Raw genomic sequence first — 23,557 nt, 5'->3', positions numbered from 1 at the left:
GGCCATACTGCAGGTATGGGCATCCGCTAGTGCCTTGGACTAGTGGATATGTGTGCAAATCTACATCCAAACTACCTTACCTACATGAGGCAAGTTTGGGCTTGGTCTGCAGGCACAAGGCTTCTTCAACCAATGTTTTTGTCTTTTTCACGTAGCTATAAAACTGCAGAGAGAGTTTTTGAAAATACTAAAACAGACTTTTCTTGCTTTAACGCATCCTGTATGAATATTTACAATCTGTGTTTGCAGACAGGTTGACTCCTTTAACTACAGTAATTTCCCACTTTACTACAAGCAGTTCTTGCAGATCATGCAGTCTTAGTTTGGCTCATATGGCTGTAAGGTTTTGCTAGGATTGGGAATTATCTAGTTAATTTGGTGACCAAGACTGGCTGCACACCCAGCTTACACCATTAGCATTGTGCTTCCCAATAAACAGCAGCTGACTGAAAGAGAACCCTTTGTTAAAAAAAAATACTCTGGGAGTGTAAGTTAAAAAAACATTTGGGAAATGTTGGTTCAATGGAATATTGTTCTCCCCTCTGAGTTCACAGGCTAAATTCATTGTATCTCTCAAGGGCACAAGTGAAACACCCTAATGACATCAATCCCATGCAGAAAAAGCCATGCTGCTTGCTGGCACAGCTGACAGGTCTCAGCATTCAGCATACACAAAAGTTGTTACGTAACAGGGTAGAACAATGAGACATAAATTGCATTCTATTGTTTATTGGCACTGAAAGCAGTTTCATTGCAAAGCATTGTCTGTGGCTTGGTAAGTGTATAGCTTTATCCTCAAAAGGAAAGTGGAAAAGGCTACAGGGTTAGTTTTGGATTCACTGTCTTACACTAAGCGGCTGAACATGCTAGCGTCCATGACAACCAGGATATCTCTGCTTGAACCCCAGTTTGATTGTCCGCAGACTCCAACACTACACTTCATAAAATGCCTACAATGTATGTTTTCCACACAGGATCTTTTATAGGGGATTTTAAACCTTTACTACGATTTTTTAATGGGTAAAAATTACCAGATGACAAGAGTAAAGCGAAAGCCTGAATTTGGAATTTTGTTTTTGCCCGAGGCTAAGAGGACTTACCAGGAGGAGGCGGTGCGGCTCTCATAGGGTAAGTCTGACTTTGAGACCTGTTGGAATACCCTCTACTTTGGGTAAGATTCCGTCTAGTAGGACCTAAAAGAAACCAGCAACGTTTTGTTACCCTTTCACTATTGCATTAATTAGGTAAGTCCTTCTGGCTGCCAGATCCCTACTCTGTGATCAGAAAGAGCTGATCTTCATGAATAATGAATCTGACTCCTACAGTGTTGGCCAGGTGCTAAAGCTTTAGGTGCAACAAGGATGACTTAGGCACGTTCTCCCTTTTGTGATCCAGTTCAGCCGCAGGATATAAAGTAAAGCTGTCTCAAGGCTACAGTAAACGAGGCCCAAAAGACCGTTAGCTTTATGAACTTGTTTATAAACCATGGATAGCTGGCACAGCAGTACTTTTGACTATACTGTTTCTGATCAGCAATTAGTATGAGAAAAAAGTAGGACACGAAACCTGAGAGGCTGGTATATTTGCAGCTCAATCTTTGGTGACGTACAGGGGTTACCTTTCCTCATATCACAACCTGGCCTGTCCTGATGCAGACCCTTCTTCATCAGCAAAACTGTAGGAACTGCAGGAGCTCAGAGCAGAGTGACAGACTTCCCCAAAACGCTTGGCTAATTGTGCCATTTGTACTATGTTACATGATTAAATGCCCTCATTTCTTTTGCCGCAGGGCAAAGAATTTCAGACATTTCAGTTGAAATTCAGCTTTGAGTTGAAAACTCAAACAGTTGGTATATAGTGAAAGTAACAAAATTCCATCATGACTGTAGAGCAGCGGGGAATTTTGCTGTATCATTAGGATCTATAACCTGGATCTTCTTTTAAGTGTTACGGAGAAATAATAAAGAACATGCTGAGGCTAGAGGCAAGCATGGAGAGGAGGAGTCAATGATTCTCTAAATTTCTAAATTATTCACTAATTTCTAAAGGAAATTCATACTTACGAGAATTCTTTGGTAGCCCTGGTCCGATGCTGATCTGCAGCACTTTATTACTTGGCTTGAGAATGGCTATATCTCCTTGGCCTTGCATAAATTGCACTTGTCGAGAACCACCACTGCTCCAGGGCCCCCAACTCTCCTTTTTCAGCTTCACTTCAAGTCTAATATAAGCACATGAACACATGAATAAAAAACCAGAAAGCATTTCTATGTCAAACCAGGACAATATCACTTGGCAGCAGATAACTTAGAAATACAAAAATAAAAAGCTGAGACTGAGAATCTGTATTCCCCGAGTGACTTAGCTGACATAAACAAACCAATTAAATCTCTTTTTCATGCTTTTAAAAATGTTCTTAATTGATCTTTTAACTTTCCTGGTAGAGCTACTCAAAGGAAGTTTAAGATGCCCTGGAGAGGATAGAGAGTACAGTGAGCTTTGAGGAAAAATGTGAAAAGGTCTGAGTAAGAGACGTGTCTGCCATCAAACATCAGACTCTACTGGAGAAAGCTAGAGTGCTCTGTTCCTAAACATTCTTCTGTATATACCATTAGATGTATATATACATTAGATGTGTGTATATATATGTATATACATTGGCATGTATATGCCAATATATGCTTTAGGAGTGGGCCTTGTGCATGTTCTGGGAGTAAACATTTTTGCATACATATACTTCAATCTTTCCAATTTATATTTTTTTTCCACGTGCACACACACATATATTCTCTCCCAGCATTTCCACACTATCCACGTGCTCAATAACTAGCACTCACTCAATTTGCCTTGGCAGCAAGAATAAATATTATTTATTCTTAAAAGCCCATTGAAAAAACATAACTCACGTATTGCTAAATTTCAGAGGTAGTTTTCTTTGCGTTTTCTCTTCATATCGTTTTGATAAGAGGCTTAAAAACTCAGTTTTGAAGACCGACTCGAGCAAACTATCATATTCCTGTTCGTGTAGAATGAAAATGTCATCTTGCATTGTGCTGGAAAGAAATCAGAGCATATACCATTCAGATTAAAATTTCATCAGCAAATAGAGCCAGCATTATAAGGACATTTGCAGAGTATTCAGGGTTAATTTTTAAAAGCATAAGGAAGTCCAAGCAGCATTAATTATAGAGTCTTGCTCTCTGAGAACAGGTTTGGGTTTTTTTCAGGAGTTGATAATGGAATATCTGAAACAATCCTTTTTGAGAGACAGGCATGCTACTTAGTGATTTTACAGTAATTACTGTTATCAAAAGAACACGTGCTATTAAAGTTATAATTAAAGTCCATCTCTTCAATAATAGCAAAACTTCTGATTAGACGTGAATTGGAAACTTGAAGGTTACTAAAGTAAGACTGAAAACTCAAAGCAAGCAAATTCGGAATGAAAGCTTTCAACTTTCCATTGGCTTTAGCTTGGACTGGTTTAGCACAGTATAAAAACCACACATGTTGGGTTCCATTGCCACCTTTGGATCAACTCCTATTTACACCTGCAGAAGATGCTGCAAACCACTTCACAGAAAATGATAACCACATCAGTAATTTGCAAGGCTGATTTCTGCCCTTCCAGAGTCCCCACAGCAAGAACAGTTCTGTCATGTCCTAGCCAGGATTATTATTGTTCCAGCATGCTTGTAATTTGTTTATATGTGTATCATTCTTCCTTTTAACAGCATGTTGGCATACTTCCTAGCTATAACTACATTGGTGCCTGTCTGCTTCTGCATCCTCTCTACAAAGAGGTATAAAGAAAGCTTTCCAAATAAAACTGTAAGAGCTGAAAATGGAGGCCATGGGTCCCCACTTCCTGACTTGAATAGCATATAAACAACCATAGGATGCTCTATGGTTCTCTATGGTTACTGATTCCACAGTAAACTAATTGTATTTTGAAGCTGGTTAGCATCCCACTGGATGAGCTTGGGAGCTCATCACAAGAAAATGGTGGGAGCATAATGATGGAGGGAGAGGACTGCCCCTTGGGCAGCCACCCACATTTGCATTGGATTAGAAGTGACAAGAAACCTCTAATTTTATGTGTGATTTCATAACCAGTTTAAATCAAGTTAACATTGTTGTGCTGTCGGAAGGGGCAGTCTTCCCTCTGCCCCTCACCCTTTTTATTCATGCATATTTCTGTTCCTTCCTTTGTGCTACAATCCATCCCCTGCCCTTTCCTGGTAGATTAATTTTCTGCTTCCCTTACTTTTCAATGTCTCATCCATACCCTCATGCAGCCACCTGAGTGCTAGCTAGTGTAGGAAAATGTGTGCCTGGGAGAAGAGACAGCACAGGGCTTTTGACAACTGTGCAGAGCTGAGAATTGTGTAACCTTATTGCATCACCAGCGTGATATTTCACAAAATGGAGTACAACCAGTGAAGAAAGAAGCATTAGTTAGATATTGTTAGGTATTCTTGGCAGAAAATGCATGGCTCCTTTTCATGGTTGTTTAGTCCGCTGCAGGGAGTCTGAAGCCCAAGCTTCTCTGCTCTTTTGTCAATGTTCTTGGTCAATCTGCTGCTGCTATTACCAATATAAAAAAATACTATTTTATAATAGCATTTTATTTCAATACATTAGATATCACCTACTAAGTGAAAAAGGCACTCTCAGTTTGCATTTCTCTCTGGAGAAATGGACCTTTCAAATCCTGTTGGATTTAGAATTAGCATTCATTATGAGTTTTCACCGTTTTTTCTAAAAAACAGTATATGTATAAGCATTGCAGTGCTTAAGGCTATGGAAAACCAGGCAGGTGGCTTTGGCAGCCAGGTGAAGGCAAGCCAAAGTTACGTACCTATCACTAAGAAACAGCTTCTTTCAATGGCTTGCATAGCAATACATCACACAAAGAAGGTGCTGATATCTCACCTAAATCTATGTATGTATTGCTTCAACATTTCAGAGTAACTCCAAAAGTAAATTAATAATAGCATATAAGGAACTCAAAGAACATTCAGCTCAGAAAGAAAAAGCCTCCACCTTCTATCAGAGACAAGATTAAGTCTATTTGCCCTCACCACTGTTTTCTGATTCCAATTACTTAGCAACCAACAGCTTTCCACTCTGAGCATGCTCCTCCCTTTTCCTCTCCCAGCTGGTTTGCCTGATTGCTGACTCTATAAATCTGAAAGAGGGAAGCAGGCCTAGCTTTCTGACCCTCACTTTTCATTTGGTTACTGACGACTATGAATTCCTCTGCAGACTGTGAGTACCTTTTCATACAGAATTAAAAATAGCTTCATAGTGCTGCTAGAGATGCTCTTGACTGTCAGGTATGAAAATACAATTCTAACCCACTTGAGACATTAGGTAAAGGATGAGTTGTGTCACTGCCTGTTTTTCTAAAAATCTGCCTGCCACCTGTGCACTCCATAATCTCCTTTCAAATTGTGAAATCTTTCCCATAGTTTGGAAAAAGGTGTATGAAACTACAAACTTACCTAATTAGTATTCAAAATAGCAATAAGAAATCTATAAAAATAGCGTAAGAGCATGACCTTTCCTACCATCAGGCAAATCAAGAGCCTCAGCAAGGTTCTGAACAAGAAGTGTAAGAAAAGCCCAAGACCTATAGTAAATATTATCCAGTCAGTGGTCCTATTTTTGCTGATTTGGCAAAGAGTCTGACTTCACAGTACTGTTAGGATATCCTGTGTCATTCCTTATCAGATGAATTATAATGCTGAGTTATTTATTGTTACTAAAAATGCAAGAACATTTCCATGACAGTATGGGTTGTCATTCTCAGTACCCTGAACAAATTCCAAGTTGGGCATTTGCACTTTAAATTGCAACTCCTTTAGTAATTTAAATTGTTATGTAGTGTTAATTGCTGTTAATACATGTCAATAGTGCTGATTATTCTGCCTTTGTTGTGTATAAGCGTATTGATACAAGCTCACATCAATATATTGCGCATGGGTTTCTTGATATATTGTTTAGCTAGCAATGCAAGAATCCGGTTATCGTCTCTCCCCTTCCATTTAAAATGTATTTCATTTTGTATTGATTTAGTTAAAATTTAATATTGCATGAAAAATAGAACAAATAAGATTTGAAACTTACAAAACTTTGAGGCTGCAATAAAGAACAGCGCTAAATCCATTCTGGATAAGCTCATGAAGAACGTTATTGCAATTATTTTCTTCAAGTGCAGAGGTTTAAGATTCACTTCAAAACCAGTCAGAAATCAATTATCTTAGAGGAGTATAAAATTTAAACTATAGGGACAATAAACTGGAGTTTTGAAAACACATGAGAGAATGCAAGTTAGAGCTAACACAATTTTTGCTTTGAGCCTGATGTCTGAAAAACTGTTTTGGGGTTTTTTGTTGGTTTTTTTTCTTCCCCAAAAATACACAGTAGGTAATACACGTACTAAATAAAGGTTTCACTCTAGTTTTACTAATTGAAGACTGTTAAAAATCACAAGTGCTAGCTCTTGTCACTGAGACAGGATTATCTCAGATTCAAGAGAAGCAGTAACTTTTACAGCCTCTGCAGCCAGGGCGTTGTATTACTACTAAGCCACTTCAATACGGAGTTAAGAGATCCCTTGATTAAGACCCATTTTGAACTCGGGTCATACTAACTTGGTAACAGGGAAAAGCCCTCTTGACCCCATGGGTTTTTTAGGGTTTGGTTTTGGAGGAATACCTGGCCAGTTTGATAGCTTGTAATTCTGAATCTACTTTTAGCATATACAAACCCCAATGTTTTTTACAACAAAATAAACCCCAATAAGCTAAGTTCAAAACATTATTAGACATAATGTAACATACATACTTCCTCTGAACTAAGCACATTTGGTTTTGCTTCAGAAGGTTCTGTGGAACTGTTATTTACATGTGAGAGGAGTGTAACAGCTTTCACTAACTTGGCAGGCAGCCATTCTTTTAGCTGACTCAATGTGACTATGCCTTTGGAATGCTACAGGCCCAATTGAAGCGTCTGGCTGCAATCTGTTCAAGGTTTGCACAGAACACAGTCCAAACTCGGAGCACTAAAAAGACAGGTTCCACTCTCATCTTTAACCTAGATTTACTGCAGTTATTTTGTTGCCACTTTCTTTATAAAGATGTATGATAAATAAACCACAGGTTTTGGAAATGGTACTGTGAGCAGACACATCTTGCAAACCTTTCCCTAATCTTGAAATGGCTGTGAAGAATTCTGCAAAAATGTGAAATCTGCTGGGTTTAAGTACTGGATAATGTCTGTGAGAAGACTTCTGGCTATGCTAATGGGAACGTTTTATAAGCATATACTAAAAAACCTTTGCAGTAGCTATCAATACACAGTACTCAAGAGTAGACTTGTATTTCATTAAAATAGTAATTTATTTCAATATTTAAAGTACACTTGTTGCCCTGGATCAGTATTCTTTTGTATTAAATTACATTCAGCTACCAGCTCTGATAAACTGTAATAACAAATGCAGAGGTATCCAGAGACTTCGTTCACTCATCTTCAAAGGGATTAAATGATATAGGCAAGAATCCACTGCTCTCATGGGCAGTTTCTTCCTGGTTTTGCTCACCTAACTGGGTTTCTCAGCTCTGTGTGGACACCTCAGATAGATATTTCCTGCAATCTGGCATTGGCTTGACATTCAGTCAACAGAAGTGATGTGAAATCCAACTAGAAATAAAGGTTTTAGTAGCTCCCTTTAGGAAGCAGTGGGCACGTACAAGGTGTACTTCCATAAGTAAGAATTATTTCTGGGATACACGCTTGAGCCAAAACTTATTAGAACCTGCTTGTGCATGGTGAATATATGCTTCACAGAATACATTTTGGGGGACACACCAGATAGGTGAGACCCAGTGTAAGTGAAACTTTATAACAACTAGTCAGAAAATGTGTGTTGGCTATAAGCGTAAACATCTATTGTTGTAACACACTTACTAGGGCTGGGAGTGAAAATAAGGCTTCAGCTTTCTTTGTTTACAAGATTCAATGAATACAGCTTAAGAAATTCACCCTTCATCAATCAACTTATTTCCCCCCTGTCAATGAGAAGATATTTTCAAGGTACCCACCTTAGAGAAACAGAAAGAATTCTCTCCACTTCCATTCTTCGTTTTAAGACTTCCTTCACTTGGCCTTTCTCTGGACCCTGCTTTATCTTTTCACGCCCAATCAGGTATATGCACTTCGGAGTGAGGACAAGATCTCGCTTCACACTCTGAAATACAAAATTGTTTGAAAATACATAGCTATGCACTGATCAACGCACTAATGTTGTGATGCTGTTCCAAAGATATATAATGTACTATGATTTGGGGCAATACTGTTAGTCTTTGGTTCAAGTGAAAAAAATACTGATGTAATTAATCACACGACCTCAGAGTCAGATTGCACAGCACAGGAAAGTAGCTTTGCTCCCCATTTCCTAATGTAGCTTTCTGCCCAGCAAGTCCCATAAAGCCTTCATCCTGGGACAACAGGTTTGACAATGGCAATGTTCCAATCACAAGGGTGTAACTGCTTCACTAGGTGTCTTTTAGGTCAAAGATACTTTTTTCAAGCTGGTATCCTAGGTGGTATGACACTAACATGGTGGAGTTTCTGTTAAAGGATGGTAAAGACATCTGTAACTCCCTAGCAGAACTAAGTTATCAGTGGATGTTGCTCTTAAACCTACCTTAAACCGTCTATCATACTTAGTTACGGTGTCTGCAAAATCAACCTTCTCCCGTTTGCCCACAAACTGGCGTAGCTCTGGATGGTCCTCCATGCCTATGTAATCTCCCACAAAATTCCTGTTAATGCTGTTCCGTCTTCTCTCTTTCTTGTTCAGCAGTAGATCTGATGCTTAAATACCAAAAATAAACATTGATTAAAAATTTACTAAATTTTCTAAACTCATGATCTGAAAGAGCTAACTGTTTCAAGCAGAACTTTTCGGGAAGAAGTGATAACCAAATTGTTTATAATATGGAAAAAATAATGAAGCACTCCTACTAATCCTTTATATAAGGATCCATGTGACTATTAAATCCATTCCTAATGAAATACACTGATGGCAAGCTCAGTAGTTCTGATGAATCGGGAGCACTTCTGGAACTAAGGAATTTCTCACTCATTGCTGGGAATTAAAGATTAACTCTTCCAAACCAAGAATGTTGTTCATTCACATAACCCAGGTCATGCATGCAACTGAACATTACAGTCCTTGGATTGATTTGTATCATCTACAGACCATCTAAGTCCTGTATAACTGTGGGAAGCTTTTCCTTTTTCACTTCCCCTGGAATATCCCTGATCTCTGTCCTACCGAGTCTGGCTTTGTTTTGAGAGCAAAACACTGGATAGTCCAAGAAATCTATGCATGCAGAGCAGCCAACCTCATCAGTGGTACCTTAGGGGTCCAACAATTTGCAGTCATTCCTAGAGAGTCATCTGCAATGCAATGGTTTGCTCTAGAGAGAGGGAGATATTTCCTTCATCTCTTGTGGCACTCCTTCTGTTCCTGGAACCATGTATGAAATATCTGTCATCAGAAGTTAGGACCTACCTTCTTCTCTCATCTGGACGTATTTTTTCCTGGCCACATACTTCCTCCATGCCTTCTGGATGGCTCTGGCATACCCATCATACTTCCTCTCTCTCATCTCTTCTAACAAAAATAGCTGTACAAAAAGACAGTAGGGTGGGTCAAACATTTTACAGGAGAAGTTCAAGAAAAAGCCATATTTCACTTTCAACAACTTTCCAGTGCATTCTACTCTAGGTCCAAGCTGGTGCCTCTACCACAACTATGGGATGTGAGATCAGAATGTTAAAGTAACCTTTTCTGGAAGAAATCTCTGATGCTTGGAGTGGTTCTGGCTCTTACCAGTCTACCCATTAATCTTGATACCAAATGATGAAGGAAGAGGAATATGGATTCTCCCTGAAATATTCTACTGGTGCGACTCAAGGTTCTCCACTGGGCATTCATCCAGCCTCCATCTTCACATTCTCCAAAATTCACATTTCTCTTGTCAGAATGTTACCATGTCTATGGGGATCTGTGCAATGTGTAAGATAACGTCCTGTGTTCTCACGCAACTTTCTTCCCTGTCTGAATTTCATACTCTCGTGTCCATTGGCTCCATTCTTTCCCAGCAGTGAAGCTTGTCAGCTGGCTGCAGGATTTACAACTATGATCTTGTATTTCAGTATGACATAGTAAGATTTTTGGGTCTAAAATGTTGTCAGAATTCAAGGGGAAATGCTGGTTTTATCAAAAAGGAAATGGAAGGTGCATCCCCTTTTTTGAGAATTTCCCAGATCCCACTAAAATATATGTAAATTTAATGCATTAGAACAACTTCAAAATTATTGTAGGATACAGCATATTTCATTATAGCCTTTTACATACTTTAAGTTTAGTTAAATGTTTTCTTGTCTCATCAGAAGCACAAGCATTTGGCTAACAATTACAGTACTAAATCAGTCCACTGACATGACTGTTGCTTATTACTTCCCTCTATTGTGTGTTAAATATTCATAAGGACTTTTCTTCTAGCTTTCAAAAGAGATAAAACTAGTAAAAATAGTATATATCAAGAAGCAAACCTGGACTTTAGGATCCTTTTTTTTTAATTAGCTGCCCTAAACCATGCAAATCTAGAAAAATACTGTTGTTCATATTGATCTTAAAAAGGAAACTTGATCTAGTGCAAACCATTTCCGCAGAACCTCACTTGCTCTTGTACAGAGTTATTTATTCAGGTGTTTGATGGAAATGTAAATAATGAAGCCTCCTTTCTGCCACCCATAAAACCTTACTTCACAGTTGGCAACTCTCCATCTACAGCACACTTGTTAAAAAAAAAAATCTCTTCACAAACACACAAGCACTAGATAGGGTTTCAGCACACAGGTATGAGTGCTCCTGATGCAAAAACTTCCTCAGCTTCAGCAGGGGCACGATCAAGCCTTTGTGCAATTCAGGTTACAGTAACAATGTTGATGTCAACTCTTGTGAACACTCACCATTTATTTCTCTAACAACAATGCTAATTACAAAATCTCAATGCAAAATAGTCTATCACCTGTAGTTGAAGGTCACAATCAAGGAAGTTCAATGAAAACACCAAGTTAAAATATGGTTCGTAAGTTATAAAATAAAAATACTGCATGAATTCTTTCCTAAAATATCTATTATAATGTATATATGTATTACATATATATATATATGTATTGCTCACACTCCTGAGCAAATCAAGTATTTTTATCTAATTAACCACAACAGGTGGTTTTTTTGGTGGTAGAAAGAAAAATTTTTACTTACCATCTAAAAGATTTTTCTCAAAAGTAATATAACCCTAGCCAATACTTTTAGTAATATAAGATGAGAGATGATTGTCTTTGATATGCAAAGATATAAATCAAGCTTTAGAACATTCAGCTCATAGAAAAATTTTCAACTTAAAATTAAAAAGGCCCAGACTACTTTTAGTACTTGTTTAAAAATGGATTTCATGTTTTTTCAAAAAATAAATTTTTAAAGAAAATGTTGTCTTAACCTGTAGAACTGCCCTTCAGTAAAACTCACAGATATGCCATTAAATGGCATATACATGCAACCAGGACTTAGTATTACAAAAATGCATTAGAATGGGAAGATGCATTCATTGGAAAACAATTTCTTCCTCTTGGAAACAACCTAGTAGCATATGATGTTGGGGTACAGAATATTAACATTTTGGCCACTTCAGAGTGAAGGGGAACTAGAACCATCAATCCTATATGAACACTTGCCACTTGGCTATTAAGCCAAGACAGACATTAAGAAGACAGACACCAGCAAATTACTTCATTTCTTTCTTTGAAAAAAACCAGGCATAAGACCCACCCCATTTGTGAAGATATGGCTGCTGAAAATCTATGCTTTTATGAAGGACAAACATACCAAGCTTAGGGTATTTCAGCAGCCAGGAAAGGAAGATAGTTCCTTATATGATTTATTACATAAAACTGAAAACAAAAGTATTTTCAAATTTTGGATTGATTTATCCATAAAGTAGCATAACGTCGAGAAAGCAGCCATCACACAACAATTATTTTTGTTTCTTCCCTTAATTGTTTATCTCCCAAACTGAAATTGTATTTGGTTTGTAACTAACTGCAATGAACAGCATGGATGCAAAATAACTTCACAGTGAATAGAAGATCAGGTTTGTTACAGTGTAAGACAATGAACAACAGGACTAGAAGATACTGCTTAAATTACTAATTCTGGTCCCTTGTAATTACAAGCAACTAAGTTGTCTGTATTAATTCAAATAGATACTTCATCAGAATGTGAACTCGCCACCACCCTGTAATAAACTTGAGGTCATCAGTGAAGGACTAAGTCACAACTGTAACGTCACAAGAAGAGATTATCAAAGACATCCACTAATGTCCAAAGCTATCGCACCGACTTTTGTAAGACAAAACTCCCCAATAATCTTAGGAAATAAATCACGGCCTGTGCTACAGAGGAAAGCAGATAAAGCTCACACTTCCTCATAGTTGGCTAGCTAAGGTGTTGCTTGCAATGACTAAGTAGGATTAATCCTATACTAGAATTTCCTGCTCTGCCAACGTGCACCTTAACCTACATCTTGAACCCTATATGCTTTATTACATAAACAGGTCTCTCAGATGTCAGGAATGTAAAGTCCCATTATTCCTGAACAGAGATGATACTATCTTACCTTATTATCATAGAAACAACACAATTTCTATTACGACTTGGAGAAGTATTATCTTTTTCCCTTTAACAAAGATCTTCCCATGTGATTGGGCACAGCAGTGTCATTGCTTGAATTACTGCTGCTCTACAGAGCAAAAATATGTTTCCGGAAAAGCAAGTGATAGCAATAGAAGTGTTCTGCTTTTATTTTGACATGTAACTTCAGGTAAAGCACTAAGAAACCACCTAATGCTCAACTGCAAGCTGAGCTATACAAACTAAGCCCGATTCCTTCTGATAAAAGGAATACATGATGGTGAGTAGAGCATAGTTTTTTCCTTGACAACTTTCCTGAATAGTGATGTAAGAAAACTTTTTTCCAGCAGATTTTGTGCAGTTTAGTAGCCACAGGACAAAAACAGCCTTATGATGCCTCCCTAATGTTCTCCCTGAATGGGATTTCAAGTTGCAGTCATTCTGGAACATTGATTTACACAACGATGCGTAAAATATCCTTACTATAACTGGGGGCTATTCTACTTTCATCAGTAGTTCTTGCACTGAGAAAAGGACCTATTTTCTTGGGCTAATGGTCATAGATAGGTTTTCATGCCATGATATTCCTTCATATGACAGATTTCCTGATGTTATGTCACCATGTGCAACCTGACACCAAAGCATCTTCATATCCCATCTCCTCTTCTTGATGCATTTAATGCTCCTCATATTAGTGTCAAAATCACGCAGGGTCCTTATGTTCAGTGCCTGTTATAAAAGTGCCTAGAATCCCTGTACAGCCTCGAGGCACCTGTGATAGACCTGCCCAGCTTGACTTATATTCTTACGCTTCTCCCACCTTAGCAGAGATCATGCTCAACTTCTGAGCGGGCAGGCTTTTTATTTCAGCAAAACAGTTTCATATTTAAAGACTCATGTTCTGCCACACTTACAGACTCCGGAGCCTTGATGAAGACTTTGGATTTCCCAAGCTGGTATTGGTCAGGATCCATGTTGACTGACTGAAGCAGGTGGAGAACTCCTTGTTTCTCTTCTCCTTTCCAGGAAGGCCAGGTTGCTTTGGTCAGAATGGCGTACCTTAACCACCAAGGAGAAGAGATTAAAACCTGACATCAAACAGCAGCAGAATACCACTGACTCTTAGTCAGTATTACCCTGGGGGGAGGGCTGACAGTTTCAGCAGGACTTACAGAAGCTTGGAGTGTGGGAAGATGCACAGAATTAAGATGTTACTTGTTTAGCAAGACCAAACAACTGCAATGAGAAGGGCAACAGTGTCCAGGAGTCTCCTATTTCCAGATGCTAAGTTACTATTTGGTAACTGCAGTAGTTAATTACAGAAAGTTCTGCTGTGATCTCTTTAAGTCCAGGGCAAGGTTATGGTGCAATGACTTATGGTCCAAATTTAAGTACCTACACCCCTGGTATTCTAGATTCATTCCCAAGCATGTGGCCAATTTCCCACTCAAGCCTTCTCTGTAGCCAGCTCATGCTCCTAACCCACCTGTTCAACAGCTGGTCTGCATTTAGCAAGGAGCCATTCTTGGCTTTATCCCAGAAAGCCTTTGGCTTGGCCTCTGGTACAAGAGGGAAGATATAGTGATGTTGGTGCTACCTGGAGGGAACACTGGGAATTGACCACACAAAGGGCTAAAGAAGGAGGCAGGGAAGTGCTACCATACTATGTCTTTGATAGGAAGAGGCTGGTAGTCTTCTGTCTCATAGTGTTCTCTCTAAGCCTTGAAAACGAGGATGCCAGGTTGCAGCCCCTTTTAAACTGTCCACTTTCTCAGGCTTAACTTGGGCTTTTGGAACTGCCAGGCTGGAGTTACAAAGCTGCCTTGTTCTACTGCCTGCCAAGGAGCACTGATGAGCTTTAGCTGCCTCAGCGTGTCTATGGATAAGTAACTCTCTAGCAGCAGCTATTTAGACTCCTTTGACAATGAGACTGGAGAACAGCTAAATATGTTGTGACAAATTTCTCCCCCAAATCTTTTATGTTCTTTACTCATGACAATTTTTTTAATGCCTTAAGCATACTTGAGTTATATAAACTAAATCATGCTTATTAGTAAAACTACTGAGCTAATGAAAAAAGTTATAAAGTATGGAGTTCAGTTTGTTGTAATTCCCAAGTTCTTGTTTCTTAAGAAGATTTAGGCAGCTCCTAATAAAATGTTCTCAAAAATCACACAAGGAATTGTTAGAAAATTCATTAAGGGAATGTTCATTACTCATTCTTGTCATATCTAAAATGTTATCCAGCCAGGAAGCAGAAACAGTGTCATGCAACTTAAATAACAATACCACGCAAAGAAAAATAGCAAACAGTTAAAAAGGAATGTATCACAAAAACCAAACACCTCTGAATAACAAGTATATGAAAAGAGGAAGCTAACTTATGCTCACGTACTATGCATGATGGTGTAACAAAGTAGCTCTTATACCATCTTAAAGATAGAAGTATATTATACATAATCTATGTTTACAGACAGTGCGTACACTTACATATTTATGTAATTTATCAGTATTATGGGATAAATAGATGCAACCTAGTAAGGAGTTGTAAGTTAAAGGAACTCCCAGCTTATTTAATTAACAGCCTCTTTTGCAGGTTCATCATGTACTGCCAACAGAATAGTTGTATAGGTGGGTCTAAGCAAGTCTGAATTTAAAGGAGCTGATTTAATAAAGGCATTTGAAACTGCTATCTTCCACACAACAGAATTTGACACTACATTTCAGCATGTTACAAATGCTTTCCTACATCTTCTGAGCTGTAAAGGAGGGCACAGGGAAAACATGACTTAAGACCTTTTAACATAAGTAAAGCTCTCGGGTACAAAGTAAGAATACACTTGAAATTCTCCTTTTTCATAAACTCAAATTAACTTCATACATTTTACTGGTGTGACAAGCCTGCAGGGCAGAAGAAACAGATTTTTCTACAACATGCACCAGTTAAGCACTTCACAATTTTATAACGTGACAATTCTATCATTGTTCACTGCTGTTTAGAAATAGCACTTTGCTCTAACGTACTTGTGCATGCTTCCCATTAAACTGGTCATGTCAATATCCACGTATCTAGGTTTTTCAAGCTTGTGTAATTCGATCTTACAGAGTATTTCGGCAGAAGTGCTAAGTGTGTTCTTAAAACGCTTCCGAAACAATTTGAAATCATGACTGCCCCCCAAAAATTATCTATTATAAATTCACAGTGAGCAGTTAGGTCCTATGTCTAAATATGGGAGTATGGAGTTCAGCTTTCAGACTGGTTATGCTTTGAAACACATAGGCTTTTTCAGTGACTGTGGCTTTTTGCATGCAAATGTAAATTTTGTACATAAAAGTCTATTCAGCCCAGAAATCTCCACTTATATGGAGCTGCCAAGGAACACCCAATGAAAACAAGTGTACAAGCATGCATTTCCTGTCCATCCCATGCCTCAGCCCACTTTTACTCACACTGACTCAGGGTGTCAGAACAGAGCTTGTTCTGGATGCTAGGGAACTGTGAATGGAAAGGTTGCAGGAAGAGTTTTACTCATAACAAAATATTAAATTTAACAAGACTAATTTGAAACAAACGGATGAATTCCATAAAGAATGGTTTCAGTTGCCTGTGGATCTCTACATATAAAGTGAAATACAGAAATCTGTTCACCTTCCAGAAGTACCATGTAGCTTTCCTTTGGGCTGACCTCTCAGGCAGATCTCTAGACCTGCACAGCCCTTACAATCAGTGTTCAACAACTGTGGAGACTAGTTTTAATACACATTATTAATCTGTTATTCTGTCTCAGCAACAGTCTGTGTTAAGTAATGCAACCTGAAGCATATTCATGTTTATATGTCTGGGCTTGAAGATTGTGAAGAAAAAGGGATTTAAAATTGTTCCATAATGAAAATTCAGTCCATACTTTAAAATTTTTTAGGTCTGCCTATCACTAGATGATTACAACATTCTCTGTATTATCATGAAATATTATCAGTGGCTTTGTTCTGTGCTGTCTGATTAATTATACTCCATTCCTTGCAACAACTGATTGGGTTTTTTGTTTTATATTCTCAAATGTAACACAAAGACTTCCAACAAAAGCTGATTTGTCATGTAATGCCCTGATTTGGGCATTTATTAGCTGTGTGTCTGAATTTTCTAAAAAACAGAAGCTAAATGTTGTATAAATCTTGAAATTGCTCTTATTTAAGAGGATTTCATTAGCTAGTGGAGGTAGTTAATCATCTGAACAGCTGGTCCTAAGACAGTAAAAAAAGGATTGATCTTACAGAGCTCTGACTTGCTTTCATTCAGTAAGCAGCTGCAGTGGTTTGAGTTGTAACCATTCCCAGCTATTTTAACACCAGCAGAAGGATATAACGAGCAATTTAAGCTAAGGTTACTCTTTACACTTGAACAGCAGGCATGTATTTCTTTACCTATCTTCTGTCATTGGGAAAGAAGAGTTGGAAGAGCTAGAGCGGTAACATTTTAAACAAAGGCTACCAGCTAGACACTCAGATTCCAGGCTCTGCAGCTCATAAATGAGTTAAGAGTTCCCTTAACTCTTTTTAACTTTGAGGAACACTCTCATAGCACTACAAAAAGAACTGAGGTCTTAGGCAAGTTTACAGAAAAATGAAGACTTTCAAAGACACAAAGCCAGTCTTTAAGACACTTTCAAATCTCTGTGTAGCCTAGATCGTGAGCAAGGTAAATGGGGAAAAAGGACAGGGTAAGTGGGAGATGAGAAGCTTTCAAAACTTGCAACTTCTTGTTTTCCTCATCATCATGTAAAACAACTGTGCTGTAATACTTCAAAATGAGTATTACCCTACCTCTGCAAAAACTTCTTGAAAACCCGCCTGTAAGCATAGCCAGCTCTTCTTACTCGAATATTTTCTTTCAGACCTAAGTATTCCACTTGATGTTTTACCCTGTGAACAAAAACAATGCAAGATTTACAATCCATTTTATTTCAGCATATTTGTGAATTGAGGTATTCTTAAAAGTCCATATCACGTTTAAAGACTATTGACTTCTAAAATTCATGCACAGGTATATGAATCTATTCTTGCACATTACCATGCACACTGCATGGTAGGAAAAACATTCAAGGCAGATAGACTACATTACTGAAATATATGTAGCAAGTTTACCTTAGTATTTTTTCCGAGTTTAACTTTCCATCTCCTAACTAGTTTATGTATAAATTTCTTAACTAGTATTATTACCCATAAAAGGCCAAGTAACTATTACCTATACAACTACATAGCTGGTATGCAAGGGAGTGGGAAATTGTTTTGTGTTCTTTTATTGTAGGTTTCAGCTATGTTTTACATAGCTCAAACATCAACAGCACACAGTAGCTCTTTTTTGGTTTTTCTGGAGAAAGGACAAATCTGGGGCTGGAGAAAGCCCCAGATGCCACACTTTCATTACGCAAAGAATCAGAAAGAAGAAAGCCAGGCCAGTATTTTCATGACAAGCTAGCATTCCTTCTAATTTTACCATGCTGCAAAAGAAGGATTTGAGGATAGGCACAAGACTGCCAAAGCATGCCTGGTAGGCTTGTTCATGGTATACTTTAATTACAAACAAAAACTGAGCTAGTGCCAGCCCCACAGAAAGTGTTAATGGCTGCGGAGGGACTCTGCTGCACATGTGAACTGAAACATCATTACCCCAACACCATTAGTTCCCTCATGCAAAACACATTCATTTAGGTTCTAAACAGGGAACAAATATGCCCCCATGAATCTCAAAGCAGAAAAACAGCAAACGAAAAAAAAGCTTCCTTTTGGCACCTTTTCCTCTTTCTGGAGCTGCGGTACATTATTTTATGTTCCTTCTTACACATCCTGCTAGTCTACTATTTAATGCGTGGAGATTTGATTTGAAGAATTTCAGTTAGCTTCCTTAACAATCTATAACTCTTGCAGTTTTCCTTTGCATTTCCTTAATTTCCTCATCTAAGTCATGTGGCTGGAAAAGGCAATGTCAGTTTTTAACTCTGAAACGTGGTGTTCAGGGGCTTCTGTTGCTGTTCTTTTATAGGGCAAATTATAGAAGCTTTAGCTTTCAGTCAGAAATCTAAGAGTTGTTAAGATTTTAGTCCTGCAAGTTTAACAAACACTATATAAAAGACCATTTCGTTACATATAATCAAAAAAAGTGAGCCTGTAAGGAGCCATTTAATTTTGTTTTGCTTACTATTTCTCTGATTTTACAAAAGATTTTTCAAATCCTGAAAAACTCTGTTAATTCCATGTTATTTCTCCAGCTATTTTGAAATGTTAAATTTCAATATAAAGTGTATTGCCCATTGATCCCCCCCCACACTTTTTTGGTCGAGACATTCTTTTCACATGACTCATAGTATAAAGGGAAAAACTTTTGAAATCCCACGCTGCAAATGACAAAAGCCTTTCAGTTATTTCTTCTTTTTAAAGAACACTTATGAGAGGTATTTTACTAAATGATGAGTGATACTGCTCTTTTAGCTTATAATAAAGAATAATGCACATTTTTATCTTGCTGTGTTCAAGGAATAAAATGTATTTTGTACCCACTCCAAGAATTCTGGTACAGTAGAAAGTTGATGGACAAAAATACATTTTCCTGTTTATAGCTTTCCCTCCTGTTCACATCTGGAATAATGCACTGGAGCAACAGTATTACTCCTATTTTCTTACTGTCCTGCCAGTATTAGTGTCCAGCAACAGAGAATTTGAGACATTTTTCTGTTTTTCTTTTTCTTTCTGAGAAAAGGCACACTGAAAATCTCCCTCCAGGCATCAGCCTCAAGCAGGTCAGGGTCTGGGAATTCAGCTAATGCAGCGATTTTGAATACACGTCCAAGTGGCTGTGCCAGGACCTGAACAAAAACACATTTCAAGAACACCCCAATTTTTGGAATAACTTAAGGTATTATACAAGGATTAGATATTACACAAAGTCTATGTTTCAGTGCTAAATATTCTGGAATTATTCAACAGCAGTACAAAGCTGGAGTGACATGGCTTCTGTGAGCATGAAGTAAGACAGGCTTTGTGAAGGTTTTTTTTCCTTTTTCAGTAACATTTTTATCGCCTGGTAACATGCTACCAATAAGCAGATTAGATATGTTACTCCCATCACATTGACCATGGCAGCATGTATATGATACAGCATTATGTGATCACAGAAGAAAACAAAAAACCCTAAACCAACATTCAGCAAACTATCACAAACTCAGTTATGTTTTTTATTTCCCTCAACACAAAACTTTCTCACAGTAAAATCATGAAACAAAAAAATTAAACTTAAGTTTGAGTCATCATATGCATATACATTTCTCTTCCCCAGACATGTCACTCACTGCTACAGCATATGTATCTTATGTGAGGTCCTAGTATAATATATGGGGAAATCATAGTTTGAAATGGGAAAGAATGTTAGGCTTTTTAAACAGGGATGAAGGATTACCATTATAAGAACTACTTCCATTTGTGTCTGAGTTTGATAGTATACAATCCTTTGTATTTTATTTGTTATCAGTAGTAGCTGCTGCATTTGCCAAATATCATCCTCATTATGGGAAAACAAGAAGAAATCTTGCCCATTTTTGCTCCAAAAAGGGTTTACTGAAAGCTGGCTTTTTCTCAGGACTAGTTTATTGTTTGTTTGTTTCATTGGTTTCCTAGCAACACCCTCCACAATAATAGGCCTGTTTTCCAATATGTAAATGATTGATTTTAAAAGCTCCTCAACTTATAGTTAAAAGTTTTAGACATACTTTTTCCAGGATCACCTACTTCCCTCCTTTGGACCCCAGCGTCAGTGGAAAATTAAGTGCAGCATAGTAGGACTTTCAGGGGTGGAAAAGCTAGAGAAAGAGGGTCTACATCTACTGCCAAGACCTAAATGACCCTTTCAAGTACAGTCCTAACTGTGGCTTCTGTAAGTGCTCTACATCTGCATGTAATTGTGTTAGTCTGCATGCCAAATGGCAGGAAGTGAATTCTGGTGTGTTGTTGATATGGTCAAGAATGCTTTTTATCAGACTTTGCAAGTTGTTTCACTGTGATAAAAATAACCACTTGCTTTATCAGCACTTTTACCAATACCGAAAGTACTTCGTATATAGTAATAAATGTTATCTATATTAGGACCTCACATAGTATACATACAGTACTGATCACCTACCTCAGTGCAAAAAAGAAGAGTATCTTTTTTCAGATAATATGAAGAGCTATAAAGCATGATATAGTTAAGGATGCCTTAAAAGAGATGCAATTAACCAAACTGATGATTTAGACATCTATTTAATGTCTATATAACCACCCGATATGATATTCTAGTAACTTCTCTTAAATTTCATTAGCCAGCTCTTTAAAAAGTCAAGATGTAAAAAAGGAACCTTCTACATTCTTGGCTATAGAGACTTCTTGGTAAGTTGGATACATAAAAGTAGATAGAGACATCCTGCTGGCTTTTTAGCTGCCTAATAAAAGCTGTTTTCAAAGCATAAAGCAAAAGTTAGAATTGATGTATAGTGCATTTGGTGTGCAAATTCTACATGGAAAACTGAGTCTTTAATATACCGACTGTGTGACTGTTATGCAAATGTTGATTTTCATAACTGCTATGAGAAAAGCTAAGAACTGCATATACTAACTGCTGATTTAGACCAAGTGACCACAGATTATCTTCAAAGTTTAGGAGAGGTCATGCCAGATTTCATTTCTGAAGGTTTTAGAGTATCTAATTCTGTTTGTCTGTAGGCTGTATGATTACAGATTATGAATTTTTGTGGCTTTTTTTGACTATTAGCACTGTTTCTCATGATGTACTCCGCTTATTCATACCTGCTCTCCTCCCAGTCTCGAGACTTCTTTGTTTCATTTGGTTTGATGCAGCGGATGTAATGGGGTGTACACTTCATCAGGGTGCCAACAAGGTCATTTGCTTGTTTCTGTAAAATTGAGGAAAAACAATAGGATCTGAGCTGAACAGGGTAAATCCTGTGAGAGAATTCTAAAGACTATCAACCATCTGCTGATGATTCAGTTGACTAGATCCAGTTGACTTTGGTCTTTCTCCAGAACAACCAAAGTGTCTTGGGATAATATGCACCTCATGAAAAATGTATCAGTAAATAGAAGGCACCATTATCTCCAGCTATGTAATATATTTAAACTATTATATAGAAATATGGATTGACAAGGAGTGCATCAGGTGACCTTGACTGTCAGGGTGAAATATGAGGAAAGAGGTTGATAAAATATCGATTTCCAAAGTCTGCAAGTGTGTAATCTAAGTGTATATTTTACAACCAGTCTCCAAAAAGATGCTCGCCTTCTAACACTTGCTGCCTTATTCAACGCACATTATGGTCAGTAGAAAGACTTCTGTTGACTTCAGTGGGCTTTGGATTAGGCCCCGCTGCATTTCTGCACTATAAAAAGACCAGTTATCTGTAGTTAATTGTAGGACATCAAGTGGCTGAGTGAAGGGGCTCATTCATTATGCACATGCAAGTGCTATTATCACTACCATCAATTGCTCGTTTGGAAAATTCACTGCTGTAGAATGCAGCTGAGCAAAACATTTAATGAACAGTAATGCTGGGCAAAACATGATTCTAACAGCTGAAACAATGCATCACTTATACATCAGGAGTATCTTGATCGCAATCTTTAAAAACTTCTGGACAGTAAAAAACAACAAAGACTACTTTTGGTTTTATTTAGGTATCCATACACAAACACACACCCATATATGCACATACTAACACAGCAAAACTAGACATACTTTGATTTTACTGCCTGCAGTGGTAGGACGGCCCTTCTTGTCCACTTGAAGATTTTCAGGAAACAGAGCCTTTATAAAAGGCCTAGGAAAGAATTAATAAAATAGTGTTAGCGTAGAAAGACAATTCAATGCAGGAATGTCAAGGAATATGCTGTAAAAGGTGATAGTTGAGCAGAATATAAATAGCTATTTCTATTAATCTGGAGTTATATCAAATCTATTTTAAGATTAGTATTTTCCATGAGCTTCATTCCTCATAAAGATCCCTTGCTATTTTAGTGAGCCTTGGAAGACGTGATACCAGACTTCTAGACTCGAAGAAACACGCACTTAAAAAGTAAGCATCGATTAATTAAAACACGTAACAAAAAAAGTTACTTTATATGTTAGAACAGTGCCTGTTCTGAGAGAATCCCAAATCACTGATGGCCTTGTTTGAGGCCAAAACAAATGGCTGTCATTATACCATTTGATTCTGACACTGCAGTACCTTACTTATGCCGATTTGCAGAAAACAAAGGTCAATACAATGAAAGTGATACTGTTCTACTGCAGTGATGTTTAATTTTCGCTTTTATATAAATGAGTTCACAAGTTGCGAAGTAGAGAAGTCAGGACCTCTGCATCCATCTGAACTAACACGTTATTCCTAGCTTTAAGCAAGTTTTGCTTACGTACAAATCACTGCTCTGCATGAGTTCAATCAAGTCCATGAAAAGAACATCCCGATTTCTCTCGCAGAATCCATCCATATCATAAGATACCTGGGCCAAGGTGGAAATTGATTGTTTGTGGTAAGTTGAGAACCCAATAATTAAAGAAAATTTAAATTCTGTCCTCATCAGTAGCTGTTCTGAACTTTTTGGTTAGTCTGGTATAACTTAAAGATGCTACAATGATCACTAAATCTTTGCATATATGTCATGGTTTCAAAACCAGGACAATATATTATTAAGTTAACTCTTTCACAACAAACAAAGGAATTTCATCCATATATTTAAATT

At 37.7% G+C, this 23,557-nt stretch overlaps 1 protein-coding gene across 1 annotated transcript in view; it reads right to left on the bottom strand.

Moving 5' to 3' along the window:
* The window catches only part of MYO1E (myosin IE), a gene marked incomplete at both ends in the record, with an annotated part of 51,393 nt that overhangs the window by 1,977 nt on the left and 25,859 nt on the right, over positions 1-23,557 (bottom strand). Inside the window, 11 exons of the mRNA XM_009572264.1 lie at positions 1,101-1,193; positions 2,064-2,221; positions 2,907-3,053; positions 8,109-8,254; positions 8,714-8,883; positions 9,587-9,701; positions 13,690-13,834; positions 17,597-17,695; positions 21,608-21,714; positions 22,554-22,635; positions 23,232-23,317. Coding sequence (XP_009570559.1) covers positions 1,101-1,193; positions 2,064-2,221; positions 2,907-3,053; positions 8,109-8,254; positions 8,714-8,883; positions 9,587-9,701; positions 13,690-13,834; positions 17,597-17,695; positions 21,608-21,714; positions 22,554-22,635; positions 23,232-23,317 — 1,348 coding nt within the window. The remainder of the gene's footprint in view (positions 1-1,100; positions 1,194-2,063; positions 2,222-2,906; positions 3,054-8,108; positions 8,255-8,713; positions 8,884-9,586; positions 9,702-13,689; positions 13,835-17,596; positions 17,696-21,607; positions 21,715-22,553; positions 22,636-23,231; positions 23,318-23,557) is intronic.

The sequence above is a fragment of the Fulmarus glacialis genome, unplaced genomic scaffold (assembly GCF_000690835.1).
Source record: "Fulmarus glacialis isolate BGI_N327 unplaced genomic scaffold, ASM69083v1 scaffold39462, whole genome shotgun sequence".
NCBI lineage: Eukaryota > Metazoa > Chordata > Aves > Procellariiformes > Procellariidae > Fulmarus > Fulmarus glacialis.
Note: the sequence above shows the minus strand (reverse complement) of the source record. Positions and strands in the feature narration are given on the sequence as shown.